Source organism: Vicugna pacos, chromosome 25 (assembly GCF_048564905.1).
Source record: "Vicugna pacos chromosome 25, VicPac4, whole genome shotgun sequence".
Lineage (NCBI taxonomy): Eukaryota > Metazoa > Chordata > Mammalia > Artiodactyla > Camelidae > Vicugna > Vicugna pacos.
Window position 1 is genome coordinate 13,449,339 of NC_133011.1, and position 24,542 is coordinate 13,473,880.

General features: G+C 35.5%; 1 protein-coding gene across 3 annotated transcripts in view; it reads left to right on the plus strand.

Annotated features, from left to right (window-relative positions):
• Window positions 1–24,542, plus strand: part of ZFPM2 (zinc finger protein, FOG family member 2) — a 499,131-nt gene that overhangs the window by 30,306 nt on the left and 444,283 nt on the right. For 2 of the 3 annotated variants that reach the window (XM_072949601.1, XM_072949599.1), the window contains exon 2: window positions 16,118–16,227. Coding sequence is in view for 2 of the 3 variants with exons in the window: in XM_072949599.1 (XP_072805700.1) it covers window positions 16,204–16,227 (24 nt within the window). In the remaining variant the exon portion in view is untranslated. Of the gene's footprint in view, window positions 1–3,037; window positions 3,161–5,439; window positions 5,601–16,117; window positions 16,228–24,542 lie in introns of all 3 variants that reach the window. The other variant, XM_072949600.1, reaches the window with a different exon arrangement.

A 24,542-nucleotide genomic window follows, 5' to 3' on the forward strand; every position in this document is an offset into this window, starting at 1 on the left:
CATTCATATATCAAAATACCTCTTATGCAAGGTAAAGAATCCCGGAGTTATTCAAATGTACACACCTAAATAGTAAATGACCTGACTATTTGACTTAAGTTTGTCTACACAAAGGCAACAAATCCAGGTAAACAGCTCTGCTGAAAGAATTAATGCCCTAATGAGATTTATTTCTGTTTGTGCTATATATTATAATATCAAAAATTATGTAAACAGATTATATAGAAATAGTCAATTCCTATCAGTAACCTCAGTACAGGAAAAATTGTACTTTTAAATGAAATACTGTAATAGTAGGCTTATCACTTATAAGAAAAATATTGACACCCACTACAGACAATTTAAAAAAGGCTTTTACTTCTTTGTCTAAATGCTCAGCATACATTGGCCACCTTTATGTGATAAGCCAAGGTTAGGATGCAGTTTGAAACTATTACAAAAAATAATCTCTATGGAATTCACATTCTCGCTGGTAATATTCTACAAAAGCTAAATAGTATTCTGCTGGGAAGCCTTTTGGAACTCTGCAAGCATAAGACAATTTTGTTTGTTATTTCTTGAGTACTTAATTGAGAATGCAAATGTTGTTTTGTACTTCCTGATTCACACTGAATCCCAAAGACAGGAATTTTCCTTCGGTGCATTAGACATTATTTTTGAAGATATGGTCATAGCTGATATACAAATGTTCACACAAATCCATGTTTCTCCAACTTTTTTTGGACTTGAAACAGAAATCTTGCCAAACAGAATCTGACTTAGTACCCCTGTATATTTTACATAAAATAGGAATGTGCACAGGTTGAATTAAAGTGCAGAAAACAAGGGCCTTTGGTCCTCAGGCTCCCCTTTGCTCAAGTCCTCCTACTTTCATCCCATTGGCATTTGAACTGTACTAGGCAGACAACTATGTGCTCTGCTGAACAGATGTCTTACTACAGAGAGCAGTGGATTAAAAGCATTGACCTAGATTGGAAGGGCCCTACCTGGATGATTGTACCACTGTATAAAAATTAGAAACTCTAAGTCCTAATTTTCTTATCTGTGAGCTGAAAAGAACATACTACTTAAAAAAAAAAGGAAGTAAGTGTTTTTTTTTAACATTTTTTTATTGATTTATAATCATTTTACAATGTTTTGTCAAATTCCAGTGTTCAGCACAATTTTTCAGTCATTCATGGACATATACACACTCATTGTCACATTTTTTTTCTCTGTGATTTATCATAACATTTTGTGTATATTTCCCTGTGCTATACAGTGTAATCTTGTTTATCTTTTCTACAATTTTGAAATCCCAGTCTATCCCTTCCCACCCTCTACCCTCCTGGTAACCACAAGTCTGTATTCTCTGTCCATGAGTCTTTAGATTCCACATATGAGCAATCTCATATGGTATTTTTCTTTTTCTTTCTGGCTTACTTCACTTAGAATGACATTCTCTAGGAGCATCCATGTTGCTGCAAATGGTGTTATGTTGTCGGTTTTTATGGCTGAGTAGTATTCCATTGTATAAATATACCACCTCTTCTTTATCCAGTCACCTGTTGATGGACATTTAGGCTGTTTCCATGTTTTGGCTATTGTAAATAGTGCTGCTATGAACATTGGAGTGCAGGTGTCATCCTTAAGTAGATTTCCTTCTGGATACAAGCCCAGGAGTGGAATTCCTGGGTCATATGGTAAGTCTATTCCTACCTAGTCTTTTGAGGAATCTCCACACTGTTTTCCATAGTGGCTGCACCAAACTGCATTCCCACCAGCAGTGTAGGAGGGTTCCCCTTTCTCCACAGCCTCTCCAGCATTTGTCATTTGTGGATTTTTGAATGACAGCCGTTCTGACTGGTGTGAGGTGATACCTCATTGTAGTTTTGATTTGCATTTCTCTGATAATTAGTGATATTGAGCATTTTTTCATGTGCTTTTTGATCATTTGTATGTCTTCCTTGGAGAATTGCTTGTTTAGGTCTTCTGCCCATTTTTGGATTGGGTTGTTTATTTTTTTCTTATTGAGTCGTATGAGCTGCTTATATATTTTGGAGATCAAGCCTTTGTCGGTTTCACTTGCAAAAATTTTCTCCCATTCTGTAGGTTTTCTTCTTGTTTTATTTCTGGTTTCCTTTGCTCTGCAGAAGCTTGTAAGTTTCATTAGGTCCCATTTGTTTATTCTTGCTTTTATTTCTTCTAGGAGAAAATTTTTGAAATGTATGTCAGATAATGTTTTGCCTATGTTTTCCTCTAGGAGGTTTATTGTATCTTGTCTTATGTTTAAGTCTTTAATCCACTTTGAGTTGATTTTTGTATATGGTGTAAGGGTGTGTTCTAGCTTCATTGTTTTACATGCCGCTGTCCAGTTTTCCCAACACCATTTGCTGAAGAGACTGTCTTTATTCCATTGTATATTCTTGCCTCCTTTGTCGAAGATTAGTTGACCAAAGAGGAAGTAAGTGTTTTTAATTGAATGTTAGGTTTCCAAATAATATGTGTGTTTTCTTAAACTTCCAGACATTTAAAGCAATGGATCCAATTATTTACTAAGTTTATCTTATATATGGTAACTTTGTGAATAGCTTATAGATAACATCTAACATAGGGTCTGGAGATTTAAGTTATATTAATATCAACAACAGTTCACAGTGTTTATATAATCAGTTGATCTTCTGAATCTTCCAGTATTTATGTAGAGTATTTCCTTATGGTTTCTTCAGCCATTTTTTATACTTAAAAAATTAATAAACAGAAACCTCAATTAAATAGAGTTGGGAAACCAGAAAGGGGAGCCTTCACGCCCTGTGACAACAGCAGAGCCCAACAGGAAAAACAGTCTTCTTTCCTGGCAGGGATTCAGCTAGTGAAAAGCCATGGACTCTTTATTATATCTCTCCCAGCTTCCTTTTCACCCTCTATATTTTCCTTCTCTTGCTATGCGGGGACTTGGCATGTGGTTAACCAGGGTTGCGAGCCCCAAATTGCAATTTTCTGATCCTGAATAAACCCGTCTTTGCTGGAAATATATGGCCCTCCACATTCGTTTCAGGTGAACATTTTCATGGTCCATACAGAAATCAGAGAAGATCCTCAAAGGCCCTGGGGCTAGTGAGAAAACTCAGTTGAGTCCACTACCAGGCAGTGCTTTTTGCACCAACGCTGGGTTTTGAAGGTACGTCTTCCTCCTGGATCCAAACTTACGCCGTCTTTGTGTTTGAAGCTCTCCAGACTTAATTTAGGGTTTATTTTAAGGCTTGATCTTTCTAGTTATGGCCTTGTTTTGTATGTCTGTACTCTTTTGGCACTTTTGTCTGATTCTGAGATCAAACTGTTTCAACCAAAGCTGGCTGAGAAACGCTCAGCCCATTCCCTGGGGAACAGGAAATGTTTCACTGATGCACAGGTTTAGCCATTATCTTATTCCTTTGGAAGAGAGCCTGTTCTCTGGAAACTGACTGAAAAAGCCCTTTGCCTGGCTTCTCCAGGACCAAGCTGCTTTCTTAGAACTGGCTAGTATTAGCTTGTAAGCTGTATGAATTGAGCTGTTTGAAAATTATTCTTTTACTCTAGAGAAAAAACTGAGAAATGGGATCCCAGTTATCTAAATATTTTGAGGATGCCTCCCCTACAGGGACTCTGGCCAGTTTTATGTTTAAAAAACACCATCTTCCTTATATGGATGTCTAACTAAATGAACTGACCAGACCAAAGGCAATTTAAAATGTCAGTAGCCATTATGGAGAAATTTTGAAATCCCCAAAGTCAATTTTATTAAAACCAAAATTGGACTATAATTGCTCAAAAATTTCCAGGGTTGAATGGAATGCTTATTTCAATTGGTATTTTGAGGCTTCCCAACATTATCAGATGTCTAAAATTTACTCTCTGCAAAATAAGATTTTAAGATTAACTGAGCAAATAAACCATTAAAGAAAGGTGAAATGGCTCTGGAGGACTCAGATTCTTCTTCCTTAGTGTCTTTGTCTCAGGCTCTTCCTCTGGCAACATCTTATCTCTCTCCCTCTGCTCCTTGTGGCCAGACTCTGCCTCCTTCCCATCTCCCTCCTTACCTTCTATACACCTGTGCTTCCTCTACACCCTCAATTCTTCCATATTAATTCTTTCTCCAAACTTTCCCTTTTCTTTAAAGTCTCCCCACTCCCTTTTCCTCTGAACTTGTTAGAACCTTCCTTTCCCTTTAAAATTAAGCCTGCTGAGGCTCCAGAGGCTAAACCCTTAATTTCTTATATTCCCTGAACTAAAGCTGAGCTGGGAGCCATATTCAAAGATTTCCCCAAAGTAACTAAAGATCCCCACAGATTTTCTGAGGAATTTAATATACTCACTCAAATTTACCAACTTGGTTTCTCTGACTTATATCAGTTAGTTCATATGCTTGTTAGTGAAGGTCAGGGTCAGGATTGGATGAAAAACCTCTGATTGGGAAAATCCTGAAAGGTCTCTAAAATTACAGCTGCGAGGCCAGCTCCATAACTTACATGGTCAGGCTCTGGCGATTGCTAGGCTACCTCATCAAGCAATTCCTAGGGCTTTCCTTAAGCCCACTGATTGAAGCCAAATTCAGGTTTGCACACAAAAAAATGGATGAATCTGTTCATATTCATTACAGTCAATTTCAGATTATTTATAAAGAAAATTCTGGTCTTTTTCCAGATGTTGACTTAACTCAGGGAAGTTTTTAACTCTATGTTTATTAATGTGCTGAACTGGGACCTTTCCCTTCTAGTAAAAAGGGCCAGTTTAGAATGGGAAGCTATGTCCATCCAGATCTAGTTGATCTGACAAATCAGCTCTCTTGCATGCTATAGAGGTTACTCAGTAACCTAAAAGGAAGATCACCAAAATTCTTAATCTTCAGCTCCAACAAATGAAGGCTTCTAAATGAAACCAAAATCCTCCCAATTTCTGCTATTACTGCAAAGAGCCAGAAAAAGAGATGGTTACAAAAGTAAGTACTTCAAATACTGCCAGCCCTCTAACTGGCCTTTCCAATGTCCTCCTGATTCTCAATGATGGGGTCCCAAGGAACTACAGGTGCTCTTCCCAATCCCCCTTCGTAATCAGTTTGGAGAAACATTTTTCCAGATTGAAGATGAAACTCTTCCATTTCTAACTGACACTGAATCCATATTTTTGGTGCAGCCCTTGCATCGAAGTGCTAAAACAGTTCAAATGGTGAGGTTCTTAATAAATCTCAAGAGGTTACTGTCTCTGAATCTTTTCCTTTGAAAGCTACATACTCTTTTCTTCTTGGTTCCTCTGCCTCTACCTATTTTTTAGGCCAAGACTGAGAGAAGTATAATGTGGGAATTTCTTTCTCCCAAAAGGGGGTAATAATTCTAGAATTTGACAGTAGTTGTCAAAGTTACCAGCCAGGTGAATTAAATGACATCTTTGTCATCTTTTATTTGTTGTCTCTGGTTGTTCTAGAGCAGAAAATGGAAACGTTGACCATTTGTACCTGTTTGAATCAGCTACCACCTTTCCTATGGGCAAAATCTCCAACTGGTTTTGGCAAAATTCACTGTGGACCTCCCATCAAGATTCACATAAATCTTTCAAAATCTCTTCCCAGAATGAATCAATACCCTGTGAGTAAAGAAGCCCTTCAAGGCGTAAAGCCTGTAATAGAAGATTATGAGGCTCAGGATTTATTATTCTTTGTACCAGACCCTGTAACACTCCCATTTTAGCAGTGAGATAACTTAAGGGCTGAGGGTGGAGGTTTGTTCAGACCTCTGAGCAATAAACAACATTGTTATCCTTTGACACCGTGTCACTCTTAACCCTCATATGGCACTAACATCCATTCCCACTGGAAGCCAGTTCTTTACTGTACTTGACTTATGCAACACATTCTTTAGCAGTCCAGTTGATGAAGCTAGCCAGTACCTTTTTGCCTTTGCTTGGGAAGGAAAACAGTTCACCAGGACAGTAATACCTCAAGGTTATACAGAGAGTCCTTCTTATTTCTCACACATCCTCAAGGCTGATCTGAATGATATAAAGTTTCCTAGAGGTTCTACTTTGTTGCTGTATGTGGATAATTTGCCTCTTTGTTCTCCTTCACAAGCCTCTTCACAGGAAGGCAATTAACTTGCTAAAACTTTTAGTCTAAAAGGGACATAAGGTCACCAAAGAAAATTGCAGTTTGCCCAAGCCCAGGTGTGATACTTATGCCATCTGACATTAGAATAAGGGCTACACCTAGATCCAGATAGACTTCATGGTGTCCTAAGTTTCTCAAAACCCAAAACTAAGTGACCACTGTAAGGTTTTCTTGGGCAAGTGAGTTATGGCCAAAATTGGATCCAGATTTCTCTCTTATCATCAAACTTCTGTATGTTTTACCAAACAGTAACAACTCTGACCCAGTTTTATGGGAAGAACTGGACAATACAGCCTTCAAGGTCTTAAAGAAGAGTTTGATGAACCCACCTGTCCTTGGGTGATCACGTTCTCTTTTTCCTTTTTGTATATAAAAAGGGAGAGAATGCCCTTGGGGTTCAAACCAAAAAACACAGGAAACAACATCAGCCCACAGGTATTAGAGCCAGCAACTGGATGCTATGGCACAGGGATACCTCTTGCCTTAGAGCCATTATGGCCACTGTCCTTTTGGTTAAGACCACCAAGAAAACCATTGTGAGATCCCCTTTAACCATTTTTGTACTTCATGCAGTGGAAGCTTTCTTGAATTTTCATCTCACTCAACATTCCTCAGCCATTGACCTCACTTCCAATGATGTCCTTTTGTTAAGTGCTCCTCACATAACTCTTTTACATTATAATTATCTTAACTCAGCTACTCTTCTTCCCTCCTTCACCAGTGAAGTCCCTGGGGACTGCTTATACTAATGGATCACCCCCTCACTCTTTGCGATGATCTACAGGAAGATCCTCTGGGTAATGGTGACTTCTTACAGTTCACTGAGGGTTCTTATTTAAGTGGTGACAATGGCAAATATTGTGCTGGGTATGCTATTGCAACTCCTTTTTGATTTTGTTGGAGCAGTATCTTTACCTTGAGCCCAACAGGATGAATTATATGCTCTCACACGAACTTGTACTTTAGCCAAGGACAAAACTTCCAATATTTATACTGATAGAGGATATGCTTTCAGAGTACTGAAATGATTTCAGAATGTTGTGGAAGCAACATGGCTTCCTTATTAAAAATGTAAATGGTTCTATATTTAGGAATTTTTGGATGTAATACTTTTACCTGCTACTTTAGCTATTATTAAGTTTCAGGAGCATTTTAAACTTGGCTCTCTGAAAGCTAGTGGGAATCACCTTGCTAATATTTCCACAAGGAGTGTTGTCCAAAGCTTTGCTGCCAAATTATAAGGAATAGACACTTGGAGTCATGTGACACACCTAAAGAAGGTGCTGAACCCTGACTGGACCTGCACATTACCTGGTTACCTGAAAGTAAAGTTTTCCCAAAATTGAAGTAGATGACATCTGATGAGACAGCTTTCCCAAGATTTGCGGACCAGATCTGTTAGAAGTTTGTCGTCAAACCTTTGATGATGACAGAATGCTTCAGATGATCTCTGACATCTACAATATTGATAACATATGGATGTTAGATAAAAAGTACCTGAGAGTTCTCCCTCCATGTTACTTGTCTGTAACCTCAATAGGTTAACCACCACTTTTCCTCCAATATGACACACTACACTCAGGAAAGGTCCTTCCTAGCATTGAGGGACAAAAAGCCACTGACAGTAGAAAACTTGACTCTTGATCAACAATACTTTCAGAGAAAGATCTTGGGCAAAAGGAGAAAATATATTTTTAAAAATTAAACAGAAACCTTAGCTAAATAGAGCTGGGAGACCAGAATGGGGTGCTCTAATACCTGGTGATAATAACAGCATAAAACAGGAAGAAGAAGAAAGACTCTTATTTCCTAGCAAGGATTTAGCCAATGAAAAGCCATAAAATCTTTATTTACTATAGCCCTCCCAACTTCCTTTCCCCTCTATAAAAGCATTTTCCTTCCCTTACCATGTGGGGAATTGCACATGGCTCACCATGATTGCAGACCCCAGATAGAAATTCTCTTCTCATCTCAAATAAGCCCATCTTTGCTGGAAAAATACCTGACAGTCTGTTTGTTTTAGATTGACAATACCTAAAATGCCCTCCCATATTTACGATCAGTTAGACATTAACTTGTGTTTTCCTCCAGGTTATTAAAAATACTGTTTTATCTATTACGTTGAATTCTTTACTTGAAATTTATTATCAGATATGGTAGGAAGTCAGGATCAAAAACTTTTATTTTCCAATTTTCCAAAATTTCCCAAGACCATTTAAAAATAATTCATCCCTTTTCCACTCACTTGTGAAGCTGCTTTGTCATTATAAGTTACCATAGATCTTTATTCCATTTATTTTAGTATTTTATGTAGTTTTCCATAACTTATTTTTGATTATAAAGTAACAAGTGTTTGTGAAAATTTTGAAAAAATTACAGAAAATCATAAAAAAGAAAATTAAGATTTCTCACACAAATTAAAATTATGGAGAATTTTTTTCTAGTCATGTGTATGTATTTACAAGGATGCTATAATTTTCTTGAAGAAATAGCCCACAAAATAAACTCAAGTAAGCACAGATGTTTGCTGAACTGGCTTCTAAGAAGGCTGAGTGCTCTGTAGGACAAAACACAAATATAGATTTAGGTATAAGAATATAGAGATAGAAGCTGGGGAAGTATATAATGTATAAGAGCAAAGAAAGAAACCTTTAAATCTGTGAGTATGAGAAAACAGGGAAAACCAAACCAAAGACTCCTATGGCAGTATGCTCTAAAAATGCTAGGAGAACAAAAATGTCTAGTAAAACATATAAAAATTGTTTGCTAAGTATGTCCTCTATAAGATCAGTAAAATCCACATTACTCACTAAAATTTTTAACAGAATTCTTTAGATAGTGGTCTTCAAATTGTTGGTTTATATACTCTAAAATAAATTTTGAAAGACCTTGAGAACATTTTTAGGTTCATATCAGATATTTTTCATCATGAACAACTAGTCTCAAAACATGTAATTTCTGACAAATAGCAAGTATTATTTAAAAATAGAAACTATCTCATTCACTTACTGTATCTAGTAGAACTTAATATATAAAAGCAGTTTCATAGCTACCATCATCCACTTAAAAAAAAAATGAAGATCTTTAACAGTCAAGGCAACAGTGGTAGGAGAATAATGCCAAATATGTCTCAGCACATTTTCAGACACACCTGCTTTATGAGAGAATACACATTCAGGAAAATGAAGGTTTGGAAGTGAATTCACTTCAGAATATCTATGTCCTGTTTGAGCAAAAGGCAGAGAAGACAGCTAACACCTGTCTTATAGGTATAAATTCTGCATTCCTTCCTTCTTTATGTTCTTTCCTGTTTTTTTCCTGCAAAAGCAAGAACACACTGTATATACAGTTTTGAATCTGAGAGTTTCCACGTGACATAATTTTAGGTCAAGTAATCTTCAAAGATATTTTAATTATTTTGCATTATTCTATCATTACTGTATATGATTATCAGTTTTGAAACATTAATTTAGGATTCAGGCAGGGATTTGGGCAGGTTTTATATTCAAATTTTGGAGCATATAATTTCCAGGTCTTGTGTGGCTCTGAACTCTATTAATCTGACACTTCAAGCTATTTAGGCTGTGGTTTCTCATTATCTGACCTGGGGGAATTATGGAGCTTCCCAGACCAAAAAGCCACAAAGTTGGAGTTCTTGCTCATTATGAGACTCTTTCTAGAATAAATATTTCTCAAGTTTCTGTCAGCCATTGGATGTTTTCTAGTGCCTACAAATAATCTATTTTTTTTTTTTAGTATTTTTGCCCATGTTTTAAACTTGTTTATCAGTAGAAGAATGCCACTAGTACAGAAATCTTGCCCCAGTTGGCATTATTAGATTATTAAAACTCTGCTTATTTTTGATAAAGTGAAATTTACTGCTCTTTTAATATTATAGTTCAAATTATTAGTGTTTTTGAGCGTTTTTAATGTGTTTATTGGCTATTTGTATTTTATCATTTGTAAATTACCTGCTCATTTCTTTTGCCTTTTTAAAATTCTGGAGCCTTTTTTTTTTTTCTTACTGAGTAAGAAGAGTTCTTATTATTCAAATGTTATCACTCTGCCAAAAGTTTTAAGAATATACTTCCCTATTAGTAATTTACCTTTAAATTTTGTTTATGATGTGATTAACATATAAATTGGTTTTTAAAGGAGTGACGTCTCCACAAATTTGAATCTTCTTATTTAGAGTCCCAGTTTATCTCTCCACTTATCTGAATTGGCATTTATCTATCTTGGTAATAGAGTGACTTTTAATTTAAACATTTTTAATGTTTTCCTTTATTGATATTGCTAGGAATTTTCATGACTTTTTTTTTAATAATTCTGATTATAGTCATTTTATAGAAAACCTATACCCACCTCACCAACTTTTTATCATTTTACTAAAATTATTTATATGTATTACCTCACTTAATTCTCAAAACAATAGTATTTATAAGCATTATTATTATGACCATTTTTATATAAAATATTTCAGCTATCTATGGGTTTAAAATGTAAGGATTATAATATAATGAACATGTATGTACATAGCATCTACTTAAGAAATGGAATATTAATCTGTGAATCAACTTCTTGATACCATTTGCCTTATTGCCCACAGTTAACTATTCATTTGAATTTAATATGTATCATTCCCATGTGAGTTTATGTACATTTATGACATGGACCATAAGGATATATAATATCTCTTTTTATCTTTTAATGCATATATAAGTGGTACCAGCCTGTGTTTATCCATCAGTCCTTTAAATTTAATATTATGTTTTCATATTTTTTCCATGGTGAAACATGTATCTCTATTTTATTCATTTGAGCTACTTTATAATATTCCTTCATATAAATAAATTGCATTTTATTTGTAGTCTCATGTTTATGAGCTTTTTGGTTACTATAAATCTATATTATTACAAATGTTTATGTGCATTTTTGTATTGTCTCTGTGCATAAATGCTAGGTTTTTTCTACAACTTTTTAAAAATTACTATCCCATAGTGATTAATTTATACCCCTACTAACAGTGTGTGAGAGTTTCCATTTCTCTACATGTTTGCCAGTGCTTGGTATTCTCAGAATTTAGCTTTTGCCAATCTAATGAGTGTTAATGGATATCATCTTTAATATTTGTATCTTCCTGATTCCTAGTGATGTTGTACATCTTTTCCAGTATTATATATTTTTCATTTTAAAAAATCTATTTGTCATTGTATATATATATTGAGTATTAACTATGTTGAAAACATGTCTCATATCAGTTAAAAAAATAAGATCCTTGTCCTGAGGACACAAAATATAATAATAACACGGATAAACAAATGATAAGTGTTCTGTTCTAGTGTGACTTAATAAGTTCTAACCAGAAGGCTTTCCCAAAGATAACAACTATAAACTCTGGACAGTAACTGAACTAAATTACCTAAAGACTCTGAAAAGAGAGGAAAATCATGTAGGTTCTGAAGGATACTTATGAAATAAAAAACGGACTGACACAAAAGATGAGTTTCCTGTTTTTATATCCTTGAGCTTGAGGGCAGACAGACAGGCTGCCAATGACTCCACATGAGGCAGGCAAGACACTGATAGAAAACTTAGTCATTCTAGCTTGATGAGCCAGGAGACAGAGTTTGCTGGCATCCAAAGTTGCTGTAAAGTAGAGAGGAGAATAATGGAAGGGAGAGTTAGAGAGAGAAGACTCAAGTTTGTGGACAACTTTGCCCAAATCCGTGTCTGATCTCTGAATCATATAAGGGAAAGGCAGATTGCAAGCAGCCTGGAGATGGGGAAAAATAACTGAATTGATTTGAGTTGCTGATCCAGTCAACTCAACTGTTCGCAGTTTTACTAAGTATACTCAACTGTTTGCAGTTTTACTAAGTATACTGCCTACAAAAACAGAAATACAAACATTGTTCAGAGAAATACAACAAAATCTAGAGCCTCTACAAAATGTCATTCACAAAGTATACACTATAGTTTAAAGTCACTCAACATATAAAGAACTTTTTTTCTCAGAAGAAAATACAGTCAGTAGAGGTCAGCCCAGAAATTTTCCAGCTGTTTGAATTAGCAGACAATAACTTTAAAGCAACTATTATAACTATTTTTAAAAAGGTAAAGAAAAATAAGCTTGTAATGAAAAACTTAAAAATTTCAATAGAGAAAAAATTCAAATCTATACAAAATTTTAGATGAAATAACTAATGTCTGAAAAAAATATGAACTGGATGGTTGTAACTGCATAAGGAAGATAACAGAAGAGTAAGTCTTTGTACTTGAAGATATATCAATATAAGTCATGTAGTCTAGTCAACAGAGAGAAAAATGATTGAAAAAAACTAAACAGAGCATCTGTGAAACAATACCAAAGTCTGAGTATGTATGCAATTGGAGTCCAAAAGTGTAGGGAGAAAAAACAACAGAACAGATAAAATATTTTAATAAATAATGACGAAAAATTTCCTCAGTTTTGTGAAACCCATACATTTACAGGCTCAGGTAGCTCAAAGCAGTATGAAAATAAATAAAAATATTCTGAAAGCCAACAACAAATAGAAAATCTTGAAAGCAGCAGGAAAACAATGACACATTACATGGAGGGAACAACAGTTTGAATGCTCTCTGGCTTCTCATTAGAAAACATAAAGATTAAAAGGCAGTGGAACTATATATTTAAATTTTTAAATACAAAAAACTATGATCAATTTAGAATTCTGTATCCAATGGACACATTTTTTTTCCCAGAATGAAAAAGAAATAAAAATATTTTCAAATAAAACTACAGAAGTCTGTTACTAACACATCTGCATTATAAAGAAATGGTAGCTGTTCAGTAAGAAAGGAAATTACAGACAAAAGCTTACATTTTCAGGAAGGACTGAAGAGCATCAAAATGGTGTATATCTAGATAAATACAAGAGACTTTTATTTTTTATTTAGTTTCTTTGAAGTTGATAAGATGGATTAAAGCAAAAACTGTCATATTTTCTTGTGGGGATTGTACTGTATGTTGATGTAATGTATGTAATAATTATACAGGATTTGGGTGATTGATAGACCTATATGATTCCAATGTGTATTCCTATACATATTTTCTGTGAAGTAGCACAATATGATTTCTAAGTAGACTGTGAATAGATAAGAATGTGTATTTTAATCCCTAGGGTAAACACTTGAAATAAACAGAGTCATAACTACAATCCTTAAAGGTATTCAAATAGTCCAAAAGGTGGCAGAAATCAGTAACAAGAGAGCAAAAAACAGAAGAGCCAAAGAGAAAACAAATAATAAAATGGTAGACTCAAATCCAACCACATCAATAATTGTATTAAATTTTAATGGCATAAACTTTCCACTAAAAAGCAGAAATTGTCAGCATAAAGGAAAAGCATGCTCCAATTATATCTTATCTATGAGAGACATACTTTAAATACAAAGACACAGATAGACTGAAAGCAAATAGATGGAGAAAAGGTATACCATACGAATAGTTAACAAAAAACATCTGGAGTGGATAAATTATTAACAAATAAATTATGTACTATGTTACAAGATAGTAAGTTCTATGGAAATTTGTAAAAAGTAGAGTAAAGTAGAAGGATCAGGAATATGCAGAGGTTGTCATTTCAAATGGATTAGTCAAGTTCACCTCATTGAAAATGTGACATTTAAATCGCAACAGAAGAAGCTTTGCATGATCAAGAAGTAAGAAGCAGTCAAGCTCAGCCTCACACCCTAGTTAGACTGCTAATACTACTGCTGCTGTTGGTGGTGATGAGATGCCAATCACTGTACAAGTAATTCTGTTCCTCATATCATTCAATCTGATCTTTGTATTATTCACATTCCCTTCCCAGGATGTTCCAAAAAGCAAAGAGAAGGAACTGGATCCATTATCTCAAGTTGTGAGAGAGAGAAACCTGGAATTACTCCCCCACCATGGACTATAATCAATAATAAAGAGATAATTCATCCCAAAAAAATCCATTCAGATGGGGTAAATGGAATGTATGCTGTTATGTTAAAAAAAAAGATCCAATGTTACTAGATATTTTCTTCCCAGTTTGAATTCAATTTGAGAGACAATTTTTGAACACTTAACTTTATGGCATGCACCTTGCTAGGGCTGTGGATAACACTATGAATAAGAAAAGAACTCTCCTCAAGCACAATTACTCAAATAAGTAACTTTGATGCTTTGTGATAGATGTTATTACGAAAGTTTGTTTTTAAGTGAGGACAAAAATGGAATACCTGGGAAGGCAGAAGAAAACTAGCAGATAAGTTATGAAGAATGCACATGCATGTGTTAGGCAGACAAAGAAGGAATAGTGGATTGAAGGCAAGTATTTGGAGGTGTGAAAGCATACAGCACATTCGCTGTATAGTGAGAAACCTATAATAGCTGTTACACAGGGTTTGTAGTGCAAGACAAGACTGCAGTTAGGATCTTCAAAGATACATTGAAGAAGAATATTAAAATACTAAGCAATCTGGTAGTGTGGAAACATAATGCTTTTAAGTAAGGAGGTGCCATGATCATATGTGGGTTTAAATTATATCTTTGGAAACCATCTAAAGGATGTGTACATAAAAGTGCAGATATTGAAAAAAGAGAAACCAGTACAGATGCTTTTGTCATGATCTAAACAAGAGGTGACTCCCAAATTAATGGATGAAGGTAGAATGTGTATGTGAGAAATGTTTATTGGAGTTAACATGAAAATTAGGAAAAGGGGGTTACAAGAGGACTTTATTTATGAATCAGAAAGTATGAATCTGAATTTCACATTTTGAGCAATTGGAGGGGCAGTGTTGCTTTTGAGAGAATTGAGAGGCAACAAGGAAAACAGATTTAGGCTGAGGAGGAGGGACTCAGTAGGAATGATGAGCTTCCATTTTAGACAGGCAGCATTTGGGATGAATGTAGGATAAAGTGAGAGAGACACAAGGTAGGTGATTCTTCTGGTGTTCCCGAGAGAGCCCAGACAAGGAGGTAGAATTTTGGAGTCCTTTCCAACTGAATATTATTTGAAAGCCTGTAAATAGATGAGAACATCTTGGAGGAATATAAAAAATGAGAAGGAAAATCAACAAAGTACAAAATACTGGGAACACCAACATCTAAGGGATATGAAAAAACATCAATGACATGAAGAAAATTAAATCAGTAAGAAGAAAACCAGGAAAATGTAATCTACATGAAAAAATATTTTTAAATAAAGAAGGATGAATGAATAGAGACTTGAGATATAGGAACAAGTACAAATGGGGATTTAACGGGAAATATTAAATCAACAGGAAAACAGACAAAACTGTTTTACTCAAAATACATTGTCAGAACGACCACTTAGCCATTTGAAAAAAAAAAAGACTGGAATTCTATCTCATGTTTTATACAAAAATTAAGTCCTGATGGATCAAAGATTTAAATTTTTAAAAATTGAAGAAATAAACATAGTTAGATGGAAAATAGGTGGCTGTTTTTATAATCTTGGAGTAGGTAAGACCTTTCATACAAAAACACAAAGAAAAACCAAAACCACGAGAACAGTCAAAAAGAAAAAGGCAAATGAGAAAAAACATAATGTATATGAAAAAGGCTTCCCTGTCATCATTTACAAAAAGTCTCATAAATCAGTTGAAAAATAAGGACAAAGATTCCAAAAGAAAAATGAGCATATGATATGTCCAGTCTAGAACCACTGGAGGGCAAGGATAGTAGTGAGACTGAACTATTTGCCCAAATGCTAGACTTGTCACTAGGTGGGTCTAAAAGTGTTTTGCATTTATTCTGCTTACATTCCATTGACCTGAACTGTTCTAATTTTTGAACTATTTTTAGCTCCTTCTTTTTACTTTTCATGTGTCATAGAAAATGCCATGGGAAAGTAAGGAAATGGGACCATAAACCAGGTGCCATCAAAGAGAAGTAAGAGTTGATGATTTTCTTTAACTGTATTGTCTTTGATATCTGTATCCAAATCTTCATTTCAGAATCTGGGAAGATAGAAGGAGAGCCAGTGAGGCTGATCCCTATTTATGGAAATGTAGAGAGGAACTCATGGAAACTGGAAAGACTGATGCTCAGAGATACATCAAATGATGTAAGTGAACCATATAAAACTCTTTCTGCTACACTATAAAACATCTTTTAAAATCTACTAGTGATTCCTATAGAAATTATAGCATTCTTTCTGTCTAATAATCCTTGAAGAAAGATTAGCTTTGGTGAACAGAGAAACTGCACACTGGAACAGTTATTCCCAGGGTAATTTGGGAGATGGTGCTTTTGTTGGATTGTCAAATTAGGGTGCAAAGCCTAGCTGTATTTTGGATTAAACTGCCATAGTCTCCCCCCATGATTGCAAACTATTGAATAGAATTTGGCCCAGCATGGGCTGCAATGTCTCTAAGATGTCTATTTCAGGTGGGATAGGGTTGGCTATGCAGAGTAACAAATGGACTTTGGAATCTCTGTTTTTCACTCAAGTTAACAGTTCAGTGTGGGTCAGGCAGCTCTCCTGGGCAGCTCCTCTCTAAGTGGTGACTCAGGGACCAAGGATGCTCCTGTTTTTCAGTACATCTGAAAAAAAAAATGTACAAGATTAACACTGAAGGGTTATACGGGAATAAGGAGGCGTTCAGTATTGTTTTAAATGGTGGGTCTAAAAATGTTTTACATTGTTTCTGCCTACATTCCATTGACCTGAACTAAGTCACATGGCCCCCAACCCAATCTGAAGGGAAAATAACACGTGCAGTTGTCTTATGTGCCCAGGAAGAGAAAAGAGTGTGTTGAATGCATAACACAGTATCAGCTACCGTCCAAATTCTGATCAACAAAATATCTGTCTCCTTCTTCCTCTCATAAATCAAAAAAACTCACATCTGCCTCCTACCAAAAGGAAATAAGCCACTGCTCCTCCACTCACTGCATCCATCTCAGGATCCGGAATCCCTGTCCTCTCCATCAGGTCCTTATGTGGCTTCTCATGGTCAGGTGACCTAAGAACCAAAAGGAGAAGTTTTCTGCAGTCTCAGCTCACCTCCAAATACAGGATATCTGCAACAAATATTCTTAGGAAGGGGAAGAATAGAAGATACACAGTCAGTGTTCTTTAGTGGTTCAAAATACCACTACACAGATACTGTAAAAGTCTCACACCCAAGGTAGGGGTAAGGTAGGGAGGAAAAGGTTGCTGGACTGCCCCTACCTTGATTCTACACTCTGGGAAGAATTATCTTGTCCTTTCTTCCCTGTAGTCTCTGGTTATGACCCCTTGGAGCCTCTTTCTTGTTGCTGTTCTCCTAGCCACATCTGAAGAGTTTGGAGAGCACGATATCCTTGGAAGAGGCATTCCAAAGCTGCTTTCTGTATATGAGAGTATAAAAATTGATGTTAGTGAATTTGAATTTAAAGATATTTTTTCAAGAGTGTACTTTTGGTTTCCTTGACAATACAATCCCCTTAAAAACTTTGTAGTTTTTTTGACCTATTTGCTTCATCTACTTTTGTGTTACACAGTAATTATATTCTAAGTTGCTACCTAAAAATAATATTCAAATTTATTTTATATGGCTCTTTCCTCTACCGTCATGCCTTTTCCCCACTCAGGTTAATAGTAGCTATCATTAGATTCTTTGAACAATTGGGGTTAAACCACATCCTACTCTGATCTTTGCCCTGAGATAACTTTATTCAACTGGCAAACTTTTTTTCTTTTTAGTGTGTCTTGTCACTCAGTCTTTTTAGTTCAATCTCTACAAGCAGTAGGACTTTCCAGCCTTGAAAGACCTTGAATGTATGGACTGTCTTTCATTTCTCCTTGCAAGCTGACTCACTCTTCCTGGAGCTCATGTCGCCTTTGTAATGCTTTTTGAACTGGAGTTAATAGTCAACACAGACTAGGGCTATGAAACATTTCAGCATCTCACTAGAAATCATTAGTAGGTAAATAATCTTCCTTCTACGTTAGAGTAGACAGTGGTCTTTAGCAAAGATTTTGCCCTAGTCCCAGACTTAAGTATCAGTTTTCCCATCATCTGCCATCTACTCTAGGACTTTATATTTTCAGATTTGGTTAGAGCAGCACCTCACTTCAAGGTAACAACTTCTGTATTAGTGATAGTAATATAAACTTCTTTAATCCCATCCCCAAACTCTCAGTGGCTTAATAAGACACTTAATGTTAATAATTAATGTTTAATAAAGTAATAAAATTATGCTTTAGATGTGAAGAAATATTTTTTCTTCACTGCCCATTCATCTCACCGTGTCAGAAATGATCAAAACAGAGCTTGAGATGCCTGCAGTAAGTGCTCAAAAAATTAGCTGTTTACTATCATTTATTGTTATGATAATTCTAGTAGCCACAGGGAGTTACAAAGCTAAACAGAAGCCATTTGGTGAACAATAAACATAGCAGATGGCAATATTTTGAAGATCAGTGGTATAGATTTTTAGTCTGCTAGAGTTGCCATAATGAAGTACCATAAACTGGATGGCTTAAACAATTTATTGTGTCACAGTTCTGAAGGCTAGACATCCAGATCAAGGTGTCATAAGGATTGGTTCCTTCTGAGGGCTGTAGGGAAGAATCTGTTCATTCCTCTCTGTTAGCTTTTGGTATTTTGCTGGGAATCTTTGAAATTGTTTGATTTGTGAAAGCATTACCTCAATCTCTGCCTTCATCTTCACATGGTGTTCTCCCTGTGTGTGTATCCGTCCCCAAATTTCCCCTTTTTAAAAGGACACCAGTCATGTTGGATTAGTGCCAACCCTAATGACCTCATTTTAACCTGATTACCTCTGTAAAGATTCTATCTCCAAATAAGGTCACATTCTGAAGTACTGGAGGTTAGGATTTCAACACATGAATTTGAGAGAGGCACAATTCAACCCATAATGACCCATTAATGAGTAATATTTCCACTGAAGTATTTCTTACTTAGGTTACATATTTACATAGTAGCTAATAATTCTCACCAGTCTCTTCATAAACAAGATACAGATATTTGTATTAGAAATAAAATGTGCATTTTTTACTCTTAACTGAGCATAATTATGCTTAAGTTAATGTGTAGCAAACTGTTGTGCTGCAGTGATCTCAAGAAATCTGTTACTTCCTATTTCCCAGAGCCCAAGAGACCCTTTGTCTTCTGCATATCATAATAAATGATTAACTATGACAGAAGAAGGAAAACCAGGTACACAGAATACGTCTTTTAAAAAGCTGACTTAAAGAAGGCTTCTTTCTGTGTTATATTTGTATAAAAACTATGGCATAATCTAATCTTCTACTGCAAAATTGTTCCACATTGTTAAAAAAGAAACCTTAGTAGGCTTAAATAAATATGAGGAGAATGAGAGTGAGGAAAAATCACTGAGGCATTCATTTAATTAAAATCAATATTTTCATCATTTTCTGTGTTTATTGATATTTTATATTGTTATTTACTTGAGTAGGGTGAACCTTCCATATCATTTACCACGTGGTGAACCATAAACCTGTAGCTATACTAAAGGAAAAATTAATACATGTTTTAGGTCACAGAGATGGCCAAATAAACTGTTACTGCAATCAGATGGTTTTATTGAAACTATAGAAGTACTCACATACAGAAATAACAGTTGTCAGCAAAAGGTTGAAAGATATGGGTTTGTTTGTTTGTTTTTGCTCTAATCTACACATTTGCTTTTGTTTACTCTTGCTGAAGTGTCATAATGAAGGAAAGCAGGGCTGGCCTAGGGCCAAATGTGAGTAATCAAAATTTAACGCAGGCTCCCTTTCTCTCAGCTCTCTGTTCTTCCCATCTTAAGAATCATCTCCCTTCCCAGAACATAGTTATTAAATATTGTCATCTTGTTTCTGGCTACAATTTGTCTTTCTATCTCCAGCCTTTAGAAGAGAGGGTGGCACATAACAAATACTGAGGAAGCATATTTGATTGTATACATAAATGGATGAATCAATCAGTGAACTGTAGGTCCAAATCCTACATTTTTAGCTAAACCAGCACCACCTGCTTAATGTTGAAAATCCAAAATTAATTTTCCTTCTCTTATTTTTTACTCCTTTTAGTGTTTTCAGTTCCTCTAGTTATAAAAATATAAAACAATGATTGTCATAATTAACATCAGACTATAAATGATGGGCCCTCACAAAGTTACTTGCTTTCAACTTAAATGAAACTCTTATTTTTGTAGCATTTCTGCCATTGTGGTAAGAAAAAACTAGACTGTGACCAGGTCTAATTTTTGGCTAGTTGTCCAAGGAGCAAAGCTATTCCTGAGAAAGATGGCTAAGTACATAGCAGACACACATTATAAATTTATTTACTGATTGATGAGACATGAGAATTCAAACACTGCGGTGATATCTTAAATATGAAAGTTTGGGTTTTGTTATATTTCATTGGAAGAGATATTTTTACCTCATCATGAAAAAAAATAGGAAATGACTCTATTTCCTAATAGTCTTGTCTGAGTAGTTCATGCTGATGAGGTTCAGTTTCGATCAAAGAAGATGATCAGTGAGAAATATTTCCCCATTTCAGTTATCAATAGTGGACAATTTCCTGCCAGTCTGGGAAAATAGGGAAACAGGATGTTGTGTAACAGTGTGACAGAGCAGACTTTTACGAGGAAAAGGGCGGTTAAAAGTTAAGTCAAAAACTCTTCTAGAATATGCATAATTGACACACAAAACTATTTTTCATCATATCTACTTTGGTCTTTGGAAATTCAAATTTTATTTTATCAAGGGAATATGTAAATAAAATTTTATTTTCTATGTCCAAACTCCCTTAGACTGAAGTTATGAACTAAGTTTTCTAGTGATCCTGGGTATTTCAAAACTTCCTACTGCCAAATATTCTTACAAGCATCTATCTATTTAATGAAAATCCTAAGAGACTATATTCTCTATACTAAATTAAACGAGGACTCTATTTCCCACAGATGCCAAAAACATGATAAAAGTTCATGTTCTCTTTATTCAGACATCTGGATGGGGACTTCTCAATGAAACTTGTTCCAAAGTTATGGTTGTTTGAGTCCTTCCTACACAGAGTTCCTCAACATATTAAAGTAGAGATGAAAAGGTAGTAAGGAAAATACATTTAAACTCTCACAAACAGTCAGCATTATCAAGAACATTTTCAAGGCTTCTTTAGGTGTATAACCACGACATAAATCAAATATTTAGACAAAGTTCCTACTATTTAGGAATTAGCACTCTTAAGACGTAGCACTTAAAACAAATATTATGGAAGCCTAGAATTTGAAACCTGAAAAATTTTAAATGATTACCAGTGTGAACACTGAGGCTGCTTCTCCAAGTTGATGAGTCTAGAGTAGAATCCTGGTTTTCTGATTATCAAAGTCCAGTCTACTGTCTATTTGTTTAAGAGTCCAGGTTTCTCAACTGTCTCCTATTAGAAAAGCTTGAGTGACATTAGGAAAACTCCATCAGCTTTCTAACCACGCAGTGCCTGGGTGGAATTCCAGCTCTCCTCTTACTGTGTGAGCTAGAAGTACACTTTTCCAATCTGAACCTCAGTCTCCTTGCTGGCAAAACTTTTATCTGTGCAGATGTAGGTCTGTAGGACCAAAGGACTGACCAATCATCAGGACATCCACAGCTGGTCCTTCTTGTGACTGCAGTCCACTCATCTCTATCTCTGTAGGAGATAGGAGCTACACAGGCCTGGCCTCTGCTTGGTTCCATCCAGGTGCAGTCTTATAGGAGGGCAGGGTACAGACCAGCGGTTTGGTGGTTTATGAGTGGAAACTGGGTATCGTTAGTAACAACTGCTCTGTTAGCAAGGGTTTTAAAGTGTTCTATAAGCCTCAAAGCCATTACTATAATGCAGTTCCTCAACATATATATTAAGCCAAGAAGAAAGAGGCTGAGGAGGAATACGAGTGGGAGTTACACATTTTGCTATCTTAGATTTTTGCCTACAGTTGGTTTTCTTCCGAAGCCACAGCAATCCCCACAAAGAGGATTTTTGTTCGTTTTACCCATTGGGTGTAATATTAGAGTCACTACATTTCTTCTGTAGCAGCCAAAATTTAAAAAAGGGAAAACTATTTCGGAGAAAACAAATGGAAGTATTTTAGCTAAATACACTTTAAATTTAAAAGGTCTTAATTGTATATTGTTTTTTTGTTACTGAAAATGTGCATTACAGCTCAGTAAGTATGAGAGTTCTATTACATTTATATATGTCTTTAAATCAGATTCAGAGTTTACAGAATTGCAGTCTATAGGCATTTTGGGTCTACAGGTATATATTCTTTGAATGATAAAATATTTATTTTAATTGTATTTAAGCATCTTTAACAGAGAAGTACACACTCCATGTCTCCACTGTCCTTATCAATCTCTGTATTTTATATCTGGATACTTCACTTTTTTTTTTTTACATTGCCCATGGCCTCTAAAAGCATTAAAATTCACAGTCCCCAGGTTAGGTATTACTGTTCTTAAGTCCTTTTCATCTAGAGAAGAAAATACAAGGAAAGAAAAGGAGTAAGCCTTAAAGGTAAGGAGGATGGTTAGAAGTCATTGGAATTATTTGCAGATAACTAAAGAATTTCTAACATGTGGAAAGAGGATGGAAATCTATTGAAGTATAAAGCAGAATAAGAAAATAACCTCCCTAAACTAAGATTTCAAAAGGCAAGAAGAGTACACCACCTTGCCTGGAAGGTCCCTTGGGTAGCAATTAGGATTTCCTAATACAGTGCTTAACAAAAACAAGTGTTTTCCTCCTCACAAAGTAAGGATTCCAGGAATTTCAAGGTTGATATACCTCTCATGGAAGTCATCAGCAATGGCTCCTTCTCCTTTCCATCTACATTCCAAAGTGCGTGGATTTTGCTCTTATGATTGCAAGATGGCTCTCGTACATCCAAACATCATGTCTCCTTCTAGATATGAACTAGGGGATGGGACAAGAAGAAAAGATACATTCTGGCTTTTGAAGGGAAACAGTTAAGATTCTTTCAAAGCCTCATTCAGTAGTTCTCTGCTTTCATTTTATTGGTCTGAACTGTATTACAAAGCCAAGTCTAGCTCGAAAGTAATCTCAGAAAATTAGTACTTCTAACTGAACATCTTGAAGAAGATAGGGTTCTTTTGCTAAAAATGAAGAGGAAAGTAGATTTGGAGTAATTTCTTAGTAGCTAGTAATTAAATAGCACTTTCTATGTGCCAAACACTTTACATATAGTAACTCATTTAACAGACCTGTTCTCTGCAGTAGATATCATGATATTTCCATTTTGAATATAAGTAAACTAAAGCACAAAACCATTTAATAACATAGAAGTATTACCTAGCTAAGAAGTGGCAGAGCTGTGTACTCTGTCTCCAGATCCCAAGATAATACTGTGTTGTATATGACACCTAAAGGGGCACAAGGGTTAGAACTGGAAGGAACAAAGAGGGTAGAAGTGATGCTGTTGGTTAAACTGAAAGTCTGACTACTGCACTGCACCACGGGAGGACGATCCTACTCCCTGTCCAGATTTCCCACTCGGTCCAGGTGACTCAAGAATGAAAGATAAAAGACTTTTCTACAGCTTACTATCAGTTAAGACACTTTTGGCTTTGAGTAACAAAAAACCAACAGAAACTGTTCTTAAACAATAAGAAATTGTATTGGGTCACATAAAAGCAAAGCAGATGCCAAGCCTAGTATGATCAGGCTTCAGTTTTATTTGAATGCTGTTCTCTTTGTTTTTCACTCCTTTGTGGGTTAGCTTTGTTTTAGAGATAGCTTTCCTCATTGTCAGAAGTGAATGACAGAAGCAAGTGATGCAGTATTCTTTCTTTTCTATTTCCAGAAGGAAAGAGAGAAACAACCCCCCAATAATTCTCTCTTAAGGGCAATAAAGAACTCTCCCAAAAGCGTCCAGCAACTCTCCCCTTGTCCAGAATTGGGTCCCTTGCCCATTCCTAAAACAATCACTAACAAGGGGGATGAGATCATATTACAAGATTAGAATTAATTAAAGATCATTCCTAGAGTAGAAATGAAGCAAGTTTAATTGAATCACACAGGCTGTGTGGAGGAGGAGTAGTTATCTGAGTGAAACCAGGCTTCTGTTGGGGCTGTTAGAGGAAAGATTACTGCTGGGTTGAAATTCATAATGTTCAATAGTATATAAGTGTAAAATTCCAGAACATCAAGTTAATAGGAAAATAATAAAAGCATTGACTAAGTATGGAATAGATAACAAAGTTTTCTCACTAGTATCAGATTTCCAGTCAATAATACGACATGCTAGAAGACAACAGAGTGATGCTTTCTCACATTTATCAAGAAAAACATGATTTTCAAGCCTAGAATTATGTTCCTAGCTAAACTGTCAACTCAGGATGAGAGCAAAATTAATACATTTTCACAT